This window comes from Acipenser ruthenus, chromosome 6, assembly GCF_902713425.1.
Source record: "Acipenser ruthenus chromosome 6, fAciRut3.2 maternal haplotype, whole genome shotgun sequence".
NCBI classification, from domain to species: Eukaryota; Metazoa; Chordata; class Actinopteri; order Acipenseriformes; family Acipenseridae; genus Acipenser; species Acipenser ruthenus.
In genome coordinates this window covers 29,578,997-29,597,047 of record NC_081194.1, presented here as the reverse complement: position 1 = coordinate 29,597,047, position 18,051 = coordinate 29,578,997, and the positions used below count along the sequence as shown (strand labels likewise).

Here is an 18,051-nt window from a genome sequence, read left to right as displayed (position 1 = left end):
ATGAAAAATAGATGATTTTATTAAGTTTTATGTGAATTTGATTTCAATGTGAGTGAATATTTTACCACTGTTAAACATGGGTCTGCCAGTATTTCTAAAATTACATCAACACAACTGAAAAAAGCAGCAAAATGCTAATTAATCAGATTTTATTGACATCATGGAGTTTTTGGAAGGGATATTGAGCAAAAGTCAATTAAGATGGGACATATCATATTTACATATCAAAGTCTAAGCTTCTGGGTAGAGTTTCTAGATTATAGCTTGGAAGAATTTTTCAGCACTGATGTCAGCAGAGTTATCAGAGGAATATTTCTTGCTGGAATTGTTTATTTTTAAAAAAGGTCAACTCAGTTACTTTTGTGTGGTGGCAGAAGGTGGTAGGCAGCATACTTATGATTGCATGAACTCTAATTTATTTATTTATTCACAATTTTCCCTAACCAGGATACCCTCATGAGATGTAACATTTTGTTTTAGTGTTGATCCCATGGGACAGCAAGCATACATTTAGTACACCATGCATAACATTATAGCAATAGCATGGCTTATAATACAAACAACAATAAAACAAATAAGAAATAAATGTCTGTTCTTTAAAATGACTACAACCAGCATATACTTATGAATAACATTTTTCTCCAACTATGATGCCCATTTTTTTTTAGTAATTAAAATGTACAGTTGTTGAACAGGGCTCCAAATGGCATGGAAAGTACTTATAGGTGTAGTGTTCCATAATGTAATTTGGACCATATCTGGCATTATACTTAATTTTAAATACAATAATACACTAAAGAGACACACAATGCTAGATAATGCCACCATTTAGATCTATTAAATAAACCCCCATGTATTTTACTTTCTCTATAGCATAGGACCTTTGAATCCCCACCTACTCTGGCTGTGATTTCACAGAAGGTCTGATATTACACAGTCTTTGTATTACACCGCACATGTTTTCAGATCATTACCTTTCTAGCTTTTTTCTGTTTGTTTCCATTTTTATATACCTTCTGAAGCATCTGAAATAATATTTTCTAGGCAGCTTGTCCTACTGAGGGCAATAGGCTGGTTCAGCTGCAGGCTGCTTTTTGACAGGTGCCTGACAATTGGACTATTGGTCCGGCAGTATGCCAAGCAAGCTTGGACGAACCCAGGGGACAACCACTCACCTTATTACTGAGGAGAGTGACCCCGCCGCTTGGCAGGCTTGAAATCCGGAAACTCACCGTATCATAGGGTCAAGTTCAGATCTTAACCCAATTGGCAGTGCTGGGGTGTAAGCTGGCATTAGCACACCAGTATATTGAGCCAAAGCACCAGCTGCAACTTTGTAGTCTGTGTTAATGGAGAGCAGATCATCCTAATTCATATATTTAGTGCCTTTTCATAAGCAAAATAACTATGAACTTAAAGGCAAATATATCTAACTAAAACAGCAAGCTTTTTCATTATAGATATAGATATGAAAAGGTGCAGTAGATTGAAAGGCCACTTTTTTCCTTGCATGTAGGCAACTAAAAGACATATCCATCCTGAATTATGTCAAAATGAAGTGGGGTTTGTTAGCTCAGGTCAATAGCCAATAATCAGTAACTTGTTTGTGGGGGGATCCAATAAACCATTAAAGTAATGTCCAAATAAACACTATGTATACTGTTGGTGAAGTTAAGTTGAAGAAAAACCAGTGAAGGGAAAATAGGTGTTACTTGCATGTTTTCTGCTTAATCACTATTTTTATTTTTAATATTTTAATGTTCGATGTCTATGTATTTATGAATTCCATTAAGATGTGATGCCATTGGTCTGGTATAAACTTGAAATTATTAGACAATTGCTCATGGTTTGTAATAATGTTATAATTAATTTGTTTCACAACAGGGTTTTATCTACCTCCACTAAATGAGACCGGCTGTTTACCATGTGACTGCCATTCTGTTGGCTCCATTCACAAGATCTGCAGTGGTGACACTGGTCAGTGCATTTGTAAGGATGCTTCAGTAACAGGACGGAGCTGTGACCAGTGCAAGGAGCTTTTCTTTGGGTTCAACCCTGGCACTGGGAGGCAAGTACATACCAAAGTAAATTTATTACAAATGAATGCAGGTTGCCTGAGGTGCAAGAGCTCTTGTTCAGTGGGGTATCCTCTCAGCAGAGAATAACATTGATAAGGAAACACAGAGCTGAATCAGGATCAGAATGATATATTCATTAACAGTATTTATTGGGTAAATGTTTTATTTTTGGCTTCTATTCACATTTTACATTTTCCTAAATATAGCAAAGGACAGGTAATATCATTATTGCCTGAAAAATAAACCATTCATGTGAAAACTGAACTATAGTTTAAGGAGCACCCCAATGTTATATTGACAGGAGTAAATCCCTTGAAACCACATCCAGAAAGTTGCAATTAAGTTAGCAGATTTCTGTGGGATTGATTCAGTAATGTTTATAGTTTTTAAATGTTAACTACTATATATGTTAAGTTATTTTGAGGAAATAGAATATTCAAATTTTCGATAATGCACCCTAACTGCTGTAGGGGTGGAGTTTAAATTGATTATTTTCTTCAGCTAAGATCATAATTGTCAGTCACCTTGATATAGGCTGCTCTTTGTATAGATATATCAGGAAATAAAGTATACTACTATCCATTTAGAAGGTTCCTGCACTAAATAACTGCTTTTTTTTTACATCAACAACATGACTGGTGAACATCACAAATTGTTAATCTATACAAGTCTTGACAGATTACTATTTATAAAATCCATTTACCAACTAAGGCTTTCTCATAAGAATGAAAAATGAACATTTTAAATTGATTACGAGGAAAGCCTTAACTGCGTCTAGAGATTCAACACAATACATATTTCTTTATCTGTATATTATAAACCCATGTAGCCTCACAAATTCAATATTGTAATGCATCTTAGTTTGTTTGCTTACATTTTAGGTCAAAATGTTGAGTGTTCTTCTCATAAAAGCTATATTAAGTATGTTACTACATGATGGTAAATGTTCAGTGGTTAGTCAGATTTTGAAGCAAATAAGCTATACCCCATTAACCTTGAAAATAACTAACACAGGAATTCCAATGCTTATGATTTTGTATGTTTAATAATTATCATAATAACGATAATCAATAACAATAAATTATATATATATATATATATATATATATATATATATATATATATATATATATATAACTATGCTTCAATAACAAACACACAAGAGAAATAAGGGCAAATAATGAAAAGTACAAACACATGCAAAGTAAAGTAAAGCTAAAGCATAAATTATATTGTGATTATATTGTGCTACATTATATTCGTTTGCCCACTGCAGCCGCGCACACCTCCAGGTTGTGATTTTCACAGGTCATTTTTGCACAGAATATATATTTTTTCTGCAGCAATACTTCCGAGTTTCTTTTTTATATTGAAAATGGAAAAGAAATGAAGAACTTTTGAGAAAATATTTTTGCTATTTTCCTAAAACATGGAATTTATTGAGCATTAGAGCTGCATGAACCGATATTCAGATTATTCAGCAAGCAGGTGAAGACACCCAGATGAAAGTCAATGGTATTGATGGGGCTGATTTGCCATTCCAATTGAAACTCTTCACAGAACCTAAGGCTGTGTTCACACTGGGTCCGTTTAGAGGCTTTGGTCTGCACTTGGTACAGTTCGGTACATTAGGTGTGAAGTGTGAACAACAAACTCCACTTGGGAAACGAACCGTACCGAGTCCACCTAAAGAGGTGTCTGGTTCGCTTGCTAAACCTCAATGTGAACAACAGCTGGACTCGGACCTTTGGCACATAGGAAACAAACTGTACAAGCATAGGCGGCGAGTATACGAGGCTTGGGGAGGCTAAGCCTCCCCAAAATAAATTGCCCAAACCCTCACAATAAATTGTTCTGACCAACACAAAAAATATTTGTGAGAGAAGTTCGATTTTTTTTTTTCACTTAAGCGTGCAAAGCAGGTCTAACAAACATATTTCTCGTTTTCCTACTGCGCAAACGCCAGACCGCTAGGGCAGATGGGATATCAAAATCAACACTGTACTATAGATACAGGATTTAGTTGCATTTTAGTGTTATTGGAGGAGACAATGCTTGGCTGGTTTAACGTCAATTTTTCCCGCCGATCTGAGCCCCCCATACCGCTGCAGGAGGCAGCCGACAAAAACTCTGAATCCTTTTCGCTGATTCCCTTGCCTGGAACATCCTTCACAATTTCAACATTTATTCGAATTGCTGTTATCTATAAAAACTGCGTGATCGGAATCTCATTTTATATGATTTAAATAATTTCCATGTAAAGTATTGAGAAATAAAATACATTTGAACTTCTAGACTGTTGCAGTTTGGACTTAATAACATGTGGTTATAAGTCTCTTTTTTTTTTAAGGGTAAAAGCAGTTTCTGACACAGTATGCTTAGCCTGAAAAGAACCTTAGTTGACAGAACACATTTGCAACTAATTATGCAGCTTTAGCTTTTATCAGCCATTTCAAGGGTGTTAAATGGTTGCCCCTGAGATTACCTAATGCAAGGTCCATTGAGGTTATATACATGAACTGACATAAGGACTGAGAAAACTGTCCGGTTCATCAGAAGTATCTGTGAATTGGTCCATGTAGAGGGCCTGGTTCAAAAGTCACACAAAGGGGAAGATATTGGCCTGTAACAGTCATCTGAAAGACTAGTGAACCTAGGCACAAAGACAATTTATTTAATACGGGCCTGTGACAGAGATCGATTTGATTCTTGGTGTTCGAGCTCCCTCCCGACCTGCGAGGCAGCTGCATAAAGGGAACAGAATACCCTGCACTAAATGGCACGACAGTTTATTCCCAGGGTTAGGTGGAAGTCGGCCATCTAGAAAGGGGGCAAAGCTACGGTATATGAACTCAATGACTCGGACGGGAAACGGCGTGGCATCTGTGGATTGGAGGAGCGGATGTGCTCATTGACCAAGGGGTCATGGGTGACGTTATAAAAAGGGGACGTAGTGATGTGGTTATGTTAAATGACCAGAAGGAGAACTTGTGCTGTGAAACGTGAGTTTTGTTTGTTTTTGTTTGTCATTAATAATACTGTTTGTAATTATTTGGACGGCTAACATGATCCGGAGCTGTCGCCAAAGGCCAGCACTAAACCCGGATCAACAACACTGCACTTTTGTTGTCACTAAAGAACTGTATTCATCAGCGAGCACTAGAGTACAGACTGTGGACTGGTGTTTGTGTTTGTGTATGTGTTACGTGTGGGTGAACTGAAACGGAACTGTTATTATTTCGGGTCAAACCCGCAGATTATAAATAAGCAATACACGCCGCTATATTGCTTCATTAACATTGTTATTGTTTACTGCTGTTAGCCATCAGGCATTGGATTATACAATTAAACCTTCATTGCACCTTGATTATCGTTGTTTGTCTGATTATTGATCACCTACACCTGCACACTGTTAACCACTTTGCCACACGTGGTGTCAGAACACGGGATGGATCACACATCACTTGCAGCACTGCTGGAGTCGCTGGACAGCAGACAGGAGGTCGCGGAGAGACGGAGTGAGGAGTGATACACGGCACTGATCGAGAGGATCGGGCTGGCGCTACCGTCCATGGCACCAGCAGGACCCATGATGACAGCCCCAAAGGCGAGGGTGCAAAAGATGACGGCGGAGGATGACCCAGAGGCTTACCTGGTTGCTTTTGAGCAAATTGCTACCACCGCGTCATGGCCCAAGGAGTTCTGGGCAAGCCAGCTGGGACCCTGCCTGATCAGGGAGGCTCAGGCAGCCTACCAGGCCATGACGGATGCCGAAGCCACTCAGCACGCCCTGGTAAAGTCAGCCATTCTGCGCCATTTGAGCATCACAGGGGAAACACACCGTGTACGGCTCCAGGAGTGCAAGATTGCACAAATACTGGATGATCACATGGTGCACAGGCTCAACCCCACCCAAAAAAACAAGTCTACAGATGGGAGAGGCTGTTGTGGTTGAGCAGTTTTGCTATGTGGTCGGCGCCGATGTACAAGCGTGGATACGGCACCACAACCACGACACCTAGGAAAAGACAGTGAAACTTGCTCAGGACTTCGAATACTCCCTGGTTTCTGCCCAGACCGGCCTACTCACCGCTCCAGCACAACTGAGCAGCCGAGTACCACCTCGACTCTCTGCTCCACCACACCGGGACCTGGTCCGAGACCTTTAGACCGTCCGCCCTAATGGGCGAGCTTGCCACCCCGCACACCGGTCCCTAACATTAATGAACGCATCTCGTTAAAAAGCTTAATTGTCGCAGGTCACCTACATCACTTCCTGTCTCAATGACTAGATAAGGAGAACTCGATAATCAAAATGATATTTAAAACAAGTGAATAAATCCCATTCATAACCACAAGTATAGAAAAGGCTAAAATATTTTCATAACTACACTCTCTCTGTATCGCCAGCCGCAGTCTGTTAAATTTCCGTTTCAAAGTTAGTTATATACTGTTTCGTTAATTAAAACCCTCCTTTTCCAAGTGCAAATTATCTCCTGACAAAGTATGCCAATTAGCACAAATTTGCTTTTAAATTCCCACTCAAACAAAAAAATTGTCACAAGAAGCACTGCTTGTTAAGATATTAACATTATTTCGTAAATCAACATAATTTCGTAAATCACATTATGACGATTATTTAATAACAAAATAGGCTTAATGGCTGCTTGAAAATGCCAAAATCTGTGCTACATACCGATTTCTTGATTAACACTGGAGTTATCATTTACAACCTTTTGAAAATCCTGCCCTTAGTGCATTAAAAATAGTTTAAAATTCCAGGTTGGATCGTGTTGCGCCCTTTACAAATAGTGGGAAAATTAGGTAATATTATTCTGCTGTATATAGTGTGTTGTTTCTTTTGTTAGCATGCAAAATATTTAGCTAAATGGTAGAACTTGTTAAGAGATTTAATATTTAGTTAAATATTCAGCTAAATGTTAAATCTTGTAACTAGATTTATACATTATATCTGAATGTACACATTTTAAAAAAATATTTATTTATTTTCACAACATTTATAAATCTGGGGAAGAAAATACAACATTTAAGTTAAATCTGGAAAAACATGGCACCCCATAACTGATCAATAATTTTTTATTTGAATTTGAATATAACCCAAGTATGTACTGTGAAAATGACTGTAAATATATAAAGCTTCACTAATAGAGTATAATGGGAATACTTTCAATACAGGACATTGAGCTTGGAGTTTGCCTTTTCCTTCCCAGGTGTAGAGAGTGTGATTGTGACTCAGCAGGAAGCTTCAACGGTACCTGTCACCCGATTACTGGGCACTGTTTCTGTAAACAGTTTGTAACTGGTTTAAAATGTAATGCTTGTGTGCCAGAAGCCAGTCAACTTAAAGCTAATAACCATTTGGGGTGCAGTAAAAGTAAGTATAGACATTTTAAATTATTTATTATCTATTAACTGGAGTTCATTGTTACAGTGTGAATTTCCAATCCATGTATGGTTAATTTTTATCTGTATTCATACCCCCACACGCACATTTTCTTTATTGCATTTGTTGTGTCAAATTCCCTTTTGCTATTTGTATGTCTGTATTTAATTATATTCCATCTAAAATATACCTATTTCATTATTATATACACAATTTATGGGCCAGTAACAGTATTATTATTATTATTATTATTATTATTATTATTATTATTATTATTATTATTATTATTATTATTATTATTATTATTATTATTTATTTCTTAGCAGATGCCCTTATCCAGGGCGACTTAGTCATATATACTTACAGTATATATTTGTTGTAGATTTATTTATATTGCCCATAAGGTCAGGAAATAAATCTGTTCACTTTTTACTTAAAATGCCACTGTGGACTTTACGTCATTGAACCTAAAATCTAATCATTACCTTTCAGCTTAGTACAGAAATGAAAGGGTCAGGGAAAGGGGCACAAGCACCTGAAACTGTACCCTTCATGAGTGTCACCGGTAGTCTTAGTGCATTCATCACAGGAGGTAAAAGTCTCCTTTTGTGATTATAACAGCTCTCCGGTATGCTAAGTGTCTTCCCACTAATAAAATGTAAAATTAGCTTATGTGCAACAAACATCTGCTTTTACGAAGACAAAATTGAATGTAAGGCCAGAGTCAAAGAAAACAGTGGCATTTTGGTATTGAAAATGGTATGGCTTTTAATGCCTGTGGTTTAGAAAATATGGCTAATGTTTCCAGCTATTGCTCCACAAATCTGTTTTATTAAGTTATCATGTTTATGCATAAAATATATTTTTCAAGCTTTATTGCTAATCAATTTGGTATGTTTATAAATGTCTTAACCTTGTAGCAGTGTTTCCTTTTAGAAAAATTTGTTACTGCTTTGATGAACAATAATACTTAACATATAATTTTTTATATATATATATATTTAGCTCCATCTCAGCAGCCACCTCCTACTGCACAGATTGTAAGTTCCACCTCCATCAGCCTGTTTTGGAGACCTCCTGATTCCCCCAACACGAATATGCTAACATATAGGTTATACAGAGAAGCTGCAGAGATTTATGCTATCGAGGATCAATTTCCATTTGGTATGTTAGTACTATATACTAGATTTGTATTGAATGTTTCACTTACCATTCAGTTTATTTTATGTTTTTTATGAACTGATTGTAATATAACTGTTTGCTCTGTTGTTAAAGCTGCAGTGTACCACTAAAATATACTATAAATATTTGGTGTCAGCTACAATCTTCCGAGCATTGTGTTTCATCAGAAGGTAGCACCTGTTATATTGCTACCATTTTACAGAAAGCTCCTACAGAGCTTAGAATTTTGTCAAGGAAGGTATACGTAGGGGTTCTGGTTCCCTATCAAGTCCGAAATGTAACCAGTACCTAATGGTGGGTATTTATCCTTAAAGACCATGAAAACCTGAATATCTATGCCAAAGCTGAACACAGTGCCTGTGACGCAGTCGTGCCCGCCCCCAAGGGCTTAAAAGGACCGCTGACACAAACATCATCATTTTTCCTTTCACTAACCTGAGAGAGAGAGAGAGATCTACGCACAAAAAAGTATCATTATATCTGATTTTATCAGATTTATCTGATTTCGCTTGTGTTTTACACTTATTGCGATTAATTGCGTGCTTTTGGTAATTACTACTTACACGTTTGTGCACTCAGCTGTGTTATTTTCATTTAGTCCCTTAGCGGCCTTGTGCCCAGCACAAAGCCAGCGGCTTGCCGCCCCTTCCCCAGGACGCCTTAAGTCGGCTACTGTATTTCTCTCTTGAGCTGCTAGCTTCAGTGAAGCTTAAAAATAAAAAAAATATATATATTTTTTATTTTAAATTATATTAGAATAATGATAACTGTTTAACTACTGTATTGTGAGATTTGTGTTTTTTTTTCCACAGAAATACTAAACACAGAGACATGCGCTTTGGGTCAAGCTGCTTGCAGTTTTTCCCTCAATGTCTCGTTGCCACATAAAGTTTTGCTTGCAAAATTAGTGTGAAGAATGTTAGGGCTCTAGCAGTAGGCTTTCCTCAGTTTTTGAACTGTTGGTTAGCCAAGAGCATTATGTGACGAGGCTGTGTGGTCCAGTGGTTAAAGAAAAGGGCTTGTAACCAGGAGGTCCCCGGTTCAAATCCCACCTCAGCCACTGACTCATTGTGCGACCCTGAGCAAGTCACTTAACCTCCTTGTTCTCTGTCTTTTGGGTGAGACGTAGTTGTAAATGACTCTGCAGCTGATGCATAGTTCACACACCCTAGACTCTGTGAGTCACCTTGGATAAAGGCGTCTGCTAAATAAACAAATGATAATAATAATGTAGGTGGGCATCCCTATATTTCCTTGGTATGGTAACTGTAGGTCCAAGACCCGTTCCCGCCGGTACTTGGGGACGGGCGTGACTGCGTCACAGGAACTGTGTGCAGCTTTTGTATTTCTATTCAGGTTTTAATGGTCGATAAGGATAAATACCCATTAGGTAATGGTTACATTTCTATTTCAGGGAACATTTTCTGTGTTTTACCCCAATTTTTCTACTCTCCTTTAAAATTAAATTGGTACCTGTTAAGCCATTTGTCTATCTCAATCACAACTGAGAAACGTAAATTTTTTCTGAGAAACAGCTAAATGGGCTTTTAAATCGTAAGACTTACTTTTTCATTTAAAAGCAGAAGCGACTCATCTTTATTAATGTAAATACAGTTACGCATAATGATTGTAATAAAGTATCTCCTTTATTTACTTTATTTTTCATTGAAGCTGTAATAATGATTAGTCGCTTATTAACATGTTGCAATCTCGTTTATACATTCTGCTTGTAAATGAAAAAAAATGAAGGCTTGGCTGATTTAAAACCCACTTAGTTGTTTCACAGAAAAAACCTGTAAATGAAATAGATTTTACTATCAACACGTTTCTCATTTGTGATTGAGGTACATAAATGGCTTAACAGGTATCTATTGAATTCTTAAAGGAGAGTATAAAAGTCAGTGTAAAACACTGGAAATCAGAAGCCCTAGGTATAAGATATAGATTTTTTTGGTTCTATAGTATATGGGTTGTGTGTTATATATGACGTATGTGATACACTCAGGGTGTATTTTCTACAGTACATTTGAGCTGTACCATGAGAACTGCTAAATTGCAATTGAACTTGGTATGGGCATTTCTTGGCACAAATTACTGATGGTATTAAAGTCTATGTCATGGTGATTTACTTATGCATAACTTCTGGATAAAGAACTGCTTGTTTGGATTCTTGTAACTTCTGTTACAATTTTTCATGACAAACTCACAGTAATTCATAGCAGATCAGTAGGAATAGAAATGTTTTATAAAGGTAGTGTAATTGGTAAACCTTTTTATATAGTACATAATGTAACACAAATGTTAATTTTAAAGTCATTTTAACAATGAAGATCAGTAACTACAGTTCACATATTAATATTTTGTATTATTATCTTTTAATATTTTAATAGGTTCCAAAGTCTTCAATGATACTGAGTTGTCACCATACACAGTTTATTCCTATTACATCGTGGCAAGCAATGTTCATGGTCTGACGAGGAGTGCAACAGTTAGCTACAGAACTATGGCTGGCATACCCTTTGGAGATCTTTACTTAAATCTCATTGGTTCTGCTGGATCACAGACAGCTTCCTTCAACTGGACATCTTCATTGAATACATCAGGACCAATTGAGAAATACGTGTTGTCCTCCATCACTTTAGGTGACCCTGAAGCTCGTGTTCACTACCAGGGGCATCAGACCTCAGTGACTGTCACTGAATTAGCACCCTTTACCAGATACAACTTCTCTCTGAAGGCTTGTACCAGTGGTGGCTGTGCTGAGGGCAGGTCGATAACAGTTGTGACTGCCCAAATCCCACCGGAAGGACAAGCTCCACCAAGGATAAAAAATATCAGTTCTACAGAACTCTACGTTGAATGGGACCCACCTGTAGAGCCGAATGGTAAACCACAGGATTAGATATTGCATATTACATATATTTCCAAGTCCATTACTGCAATTTAATAATTAGTGGGGCTTGCGAAACAAGAGTACCCACTTTAAATCTTCGACATACTTCTTTTTATTATTTTTTGTCCATCTTCATTCACTTTAATGGGACTTTTTTTAACATTCTAAAGCTCCCCATTGTTTAAAAACTCCCAGACTTCCAACATTCTATTTACTGTAAACGATGTAACTTTTGACACAAATCAGCAACTTTCCCAAAAAGTAAGACAAAATCTGAATCTGAAATCAAAACAGAAATAACTTTTACCAATCAAGAGGTGCACCTGTTTTAGTAACCGCACCAACTAAATTGTCTCTAACTTTTTATAAACAACTGAGATTTTGACCACTTTCCCAACAAGCCAGACAAAAAGTTAGAGGAAATGAAATCTTCCTCTACTTCTCAGCTATTCAAATATGAAATCAAAACAGGAATGGCATCTACCAATCAAAAGGTACAGCTGTTTTAGTAACCACATCAACTTCTTTCAGTAGGCTACTTCCCACTGTTGAATTAACTGTCATAGAACTTTGAGAAATTTCAAATTATAGCACATTCTAAGCATGAGACAATTAGTAAACAATGTGACTTTTGACACAAATCAGCTACTTTGACCACTTTCCCAATAAAGCAAGCCCCACAACTTTACTTGTAAAGTTTCCATCTAGTTTCAGTAATATATATTGTGTTGAGGATATTTTAGCCTCTCAGGCTGAGTAAAAGAGACCAGGTCAATCGTGATGTCCGTATGTATCCATACACTGTTGTCAGTATTTATACAGTATCATTGACATATCCACCTTGAGTTAAGAGCTAAAGTAAATCGAGGCAAAAACAGAAGCCAGAATCTTGGGGGAGAGAAAGAGAACAGTATTCTGTCAGAGTAGGCAGGGAACAGAAGATCACAGTGTGGTATCAAGAGTGGCTGTCAAATAAAAGGAAGCAGGACTTCAAAGTCAGTTAGACACGAATAAGGCAAGAACAAGGATCAGAGCCTGACTTCGGGAGCTGCAATGGCTTTTAATTATATCCAGCAGAGTTTTAAAGTGATAGCTAACAATTTTGGGATTGCAGAATGTCATTAATTAGCAACAATTATGTCTCTTTATATATATAAAAAGACACCTGTTTTTTTTTTTTTGGGGGGGGGGGGTCAATTTCCCAAATACAGTTTACAGTTATAGTTGTATATTTGAGAGCACTGGAAACGAAGTCCAACATCGTATTTAGAGCAGATGAGCGTGTAGGGTTAGGAAATGCAAGTTTTCCAATATGGCTCAGAAGTTTCACTCAAAAACCCTGTATTTCACTGCATGATAAAAGTAGACAACCAGAGCTAGTTGCAGATTAAAAGTGTATTTGTTCACTGCTGATCTGAGCTATAACTTTATATTTCTGGTAAACTATGCATGAATACCTTTTGTAAGTATAGCACCCCCTCTTTATCTGATGTATACATAAAAAAAACCCTGACAAGTATTGAAAACACTGAAATAGTGAAGGGCTCCTATACAGGAAACTAGTATTTATTACCATTTACTGTTCACATGTTCTAACAGTGAATTAACCAACATTATTGAATTATCTAAATGGTGAAATATCAATGAAATATCAAGGGAGCACTTTACATAAAGTTAGATTTGTATTGTTATTTTTTTTGATCAACCATTAGCAGTTTGTTTCACAAAGAATTAACTAAAAATGTTACAGTATATACAAGTAATATTGTCATGTGAAACCTTAAAATAAATACTGGGCGCCATAATCACAAAGCATTTACCAACATGCTAAGGGTTTCTAAAAAGAAAACAAAACATTGGTGTTACAAAGCTTCAAATATATAATCCAGGAGGTTACACCCAAGTTATTTCTTACTAGTTCTGTATGTACTCTAAAAAAAGGTGCAAACACAATGCACAATGGTAAAAGCTGTGCATGTGGCCCTGAGTAATTTTTAAATTTTTCTTTTGTAGGAATAATCATAAGGTATGAACTGTACATGCAGGGACCGATAGAACTTGGCCAAAACCACATTTTGTCTGAAAGACGAGTTTTCTACGACAGCGGGTGGTTTAACCCACAGCCTGTGGTTAGCTCTGCCAATGAGAATGCCTTGATGCCTCCACAGACCAACACAACAGTGAGGGACTTGGAACCGTTCGCAATGTATCAGTTCCGAGTGTATGCAGTGAATATGGCAGGCAGCACGCACTCAGAATGGGTATCTGGAAAAACTGGTGAAGCAGGTAAAAAACATTCCCCTTATGCTATGCCAATCAAAGATGTTTTGATTTTTTTCACAAGTCTATTTATTTACTAAAGCATGACAGATAAACTGCAACTGCTTGTTTCCAAGAGTCTCTGTAGGAGACAGGAATGGAATATATAACATCATCACAACAATATGAAGCTACATTATTGAGTGAATAAAACATAAAGGGCACTTTATTGTATTCAGAAACAATACTTGTAGCCAATAAAGTTAACAAACAAAAAATAAACAACATTTAATTTAGGGTATTGTATGGTAAGTAGTCTTACATTTTTTTAGAATTGTGTTTGGTAATCATACGAATGACAATTTGAAAAAAAATGAACATTTTGTCATCCAAATGCACAATGTTAAGTTTGTTCCATGATCAAAATCTGTATAAATAAAATAGATGAAGAGTTGACTATTTCAGCTAACAATTACAATAACCCTATTTAAATTCAGAATTGATGCTATTCCTTATTAAACAAAATCACAATTTGAACAGTGTTTAAACTAGTGTGTTATAACCTTAAATTACATTAAAGTGCAGGTTTATGGCAGTGGGGAAATCAATATATTCAGTCTTGTAAATGTACTAGTTTTGTCTATGTGATATGAAAGTCATGAACTTAAAATTACTTCTGTCTGCTGAATTGATTTTCGATGGTTGCTTATTAAGCAATGTGAAATTAAGAGCCTCATGTTATAGACGTATGACAGCTTTTAGAAATGCATGCACCAAATTTGCATGAACCATGCTGTTTTCAGTAAGCTGCAGGAATGGTATTCTGCCTTGTTTTGCATGAGAATAAACAGTATTGAACAATAATAGTGGAGTCCTCAGATAGTTGAAAACAAATTTAAATGTTTCTAACATCCACATTTTCAGAATTTGACACAACAAAGACTAAAGTGTGTGTGTGTGTGTGTGGGGGTGTGTGTGGGTGTGTGGGTGTGTGTGGGAGGCTGTGTGGTCCAGTGGTTAAAGAAAAGGGCTTGTAACCAGAAGGTCCCCGGTTCAAATCCCACCTCAGCCACTGACTCACTGTGTGACCCTGAGCAAGTCACTTAACCTCCTTGTGCTCCGTCTTTCGGGTGAGACGTAATTGTAAGTGACTCTGCAGTTGATGCATAGTTCACACACCCTAGTCTCTGTAAGTTGCCTTGGATAAAGGCGTCTGCTAAATAAACAAATAATAATAATATATACAGTATATATGTGTGTGTGTGTTTGTTTTAGAGACAAAGTTATGTTTGTGTGGTGTATTTATACAGCTTTGCTTAGCTTTTCAGTTGTGTTATAGTATTTTTCATAACGACATCTCTCTATATATAGGTTAGTGTTCAGAATTAACAATTTGAATATTTTTTTTTTAATGTAGAGATTTTAAGATGCCGTTTCCAATTGAAAGCTGGTCAGTCAAAAAGCACATACAGTAACACTGTCATATGTTGTGAATGTGGTAGGTAATGCAGATTGCTTATTTTGTTTATGCTTTCAATGTTTAATACCCCCTGGTAATATTGTTCTGTTGCAACCAAGTGCAGCATTTGTTTTACATGGTTGAAGGTTAGCATTTACTTTTTGTTATGTGGCCTAATTCATTTAAACAAATGCCATTGAAAACTGATGTGTAATTATGTTTTTTTGTTTTTTGTTTTTTTTTGTAGCTCCAGTGTGCATGCCACCACCAACCATATACCCTCTTAATTCATCATCTCTCAATGTAACCTGGCTCAAACCTAGTGACAATGCCACAAGAGGACTGGTTACAGAATACCGTATCAACATCCATGAGGAACAGACCTCTAACCAGTTTGCACCACCAGTTGTATCTAAAGTAAGATGGCTTATATTAAAGACTTGAACACTTCATTGTAATACTTGATAATTCCATATGTACAGTATGTTCTTTACAGTATGTAGCATGAGATGCAGTATCTGATGTTCAGACTCTGTATTACATGGTTACACAAACCACATGTCTAATGTTGCTGACCCATCTGGGCCTGTATGATTTCCATTTTCTGATACCTGTAGTGCATTTGTCATATCCCTGTTGGGGATATGCATGTGTGGCAAACTGGTTTGTAGTGCACAGGTGCAGTGGTGATGCGGTGCTCAGGAATGATAGACACAAGACAGCTCACGGTGAAAAAGCAGCTCTTTATTTGCTGACAAATAATAATAAATAATAATGATGTGTATCGCTCAGGAAAACCACGGGGTTCAGTCCCGAAATAATAATACACTAAACAAGACACACACAAACACAACACGGTCACAAGTCCAGAGTGAGTGCTCTTAGTGAAAGTGGTGATTTACAGGTTTATTAGTGTACAATGGTGAAGTGTAGTCCGGGTTTAATTGCTGGCAGTTTAGCTACAGCTCCCGGAGGTTAGTCTTCTATAATGACAAACACAGACAGTTAGCAACACACAAAACACTTAACACTCACGGTAATTAATTACTTCTGTTTCCCAAACGGGTCCTTTCAGTAACCGCATCGTCACCCCCCTGTTTTACTCTTAGTCACGCCAACCTGCGATAGCTAGTTCAATCACGTCTCCTCCAATCAATGACAGACAAATTGCGTACCATATTAGGGCGATGACTTCAGGCATTGTGACTCCGCCCCCTTCCTGGATGGCTGGCTTCCGACTGACCCTGGAATGAACTGCCAGACCATCCAGTATGAGGCACACTGTTCCTGTTATACAGCGCCCTCACAGATCAGGAGGGAGATTGTTGACTAGGATTAATTTGCTGTCTGTCACAGCATGTTAATTGAATTGTAGTTTTTTACACTGTCCTGGTATTGGTGGATTATAATATTTATTTTGTACATTTTTGGTATATGTCTTTTCTATGTAGATATTTTGGTTCTCAAATATCATGTGTTAGAATGCACTGTTTACAGTGTAAATGTAGGTGGTACATAAAAATCCCAGCCCATGTTTGTGTTGACTATTGTTACAAGAGCACCACCAACAGAGTCAAGCAGAAACTCAGTGACCTAGATTCAGTCAGGCAGGTAGCATTTTCCTGTAGCAGTTCACATACTGTAACGCACCTGACACACCTCTTATACAGTATTTCTGTGTGTGAAGGTTCACTCCAGTGTCATGAAGCTAAATGAAATTAGAAAGATCAGGCCTATTTCTGCTTTTAAAGTATTTTGTTTCTAGAAGTTTTCTAGTGCAAGTTATTTTTTTATCATCATTTTTATCAAAAAATAATTGACGACTTCTTTGTTAGAACTTGTAATCTCCAAACAGCCTGTCGGTTACTGATGGCTTTACATGATATGGGACTGAACTATTTAACGTAAGAATAAACAAAACACAAACAGAAAAGAAATTCTGTGTGTTTTGAAACAAAGGTACATTTTCTGAGAGAGATCAAACAATTGTAACAGCACAGTACATGACTAGCAATATACCATCTGTGCTCATAGGCTAATTGGCAGACAGTTTATCTTCCAATACTACAACGACCCAAAGCATACGGCTATGTCTGCTGTGGAATTCTTGAAGAAAACGAAGATACAAGTTCTGGAATGGCCTTTGTAATCACCAGATCTCAATCCAATAGAAATGCTTTGGACTGATCTGAAAATAGCTGTAGCCAAGCATTTTGTATCCAAACTGTCTGAGCTGAAGAAAATATAAAAGACAGAATGGGCCCAGATTTCACCAAGATGTGACATACTGGTTAAGAATTATCATATACGTCAAAGCCGTAATAAAAGCAAAAGGAGGACACATAAAATAGTAAAGCAGGGGTGCCAATACTTTTGTCATAAACTAATACTTAAAATGAAATAAGTTTTTTATTTTTTTTATATATATATTTTTAAATTACTAGAAATTATGTATTTTGCTTTTTGTTTTAATTAAAAAGTGATTAAAGTTTACTAAATGTGGTCCAGTGGTTAAAGAAACGGGCTTATAACCAGGAGATCCCTGGTTCAAATCCCACCTCGGCCGCTGACTCATTGTGTGACCCTGAACAAGTCACTTAACCTCCTTGTGCTCCGTCTTTCGGGTGAGACGTAATTGTAAGTGACTCTGCAGCTGATGCATAGTTCACACACCCTAGTCTCTGTAAGTCGCCTTGGATAAAGGCGTCTGCTAAATAAACAAATAATAATAAATGCTTGTCCTTAATAACCTTGAATTATGGTATAATAAGTGTAG

The 18,051-nt window shown here is 37.0% G+C and overlaps 1 protein-coding gene across 1 annotated transcript in view; it reads left to right on the top strand.

Annotated features, from left to right (window-relative positions):
• The window catches only part of ush2a (Usher syndrome 2A (autosomal recessive, mild)), a 387,586-nt gene that overhangs the window by 75,947 nt on the left and 293,588 nt on the right, over window positions 1–18,051 (top strand). Inside the window, exons 13-18 of the mRNA XM_034017082.3 lie at window positions 1,885–2,068; window positions 7,310–7,473; window positions 8,488–8,646; window positions 11,055–11,549; window positions 13,571–13,843; window positions 15,523–15,692. Of these exons, the coding sequence (XP_033872973.3) occupies window positions 1,885–2,068; window positions 7,310–7,473; window positions 8,488–8,646; window positions 11,055–11,549; window positions 13,571–13,843; window positions 15,523–15,692 (1,445 nt within the window). The remainder of the gene's footprint in view (window positions 1–1,884; window positions 2,069–7,309; window positions 7,474–8,487; window positions 8,647–11,054; window positions 11,550–13,570; window positions 13,844–15,522; window positions 15,693–18,051) is intronic.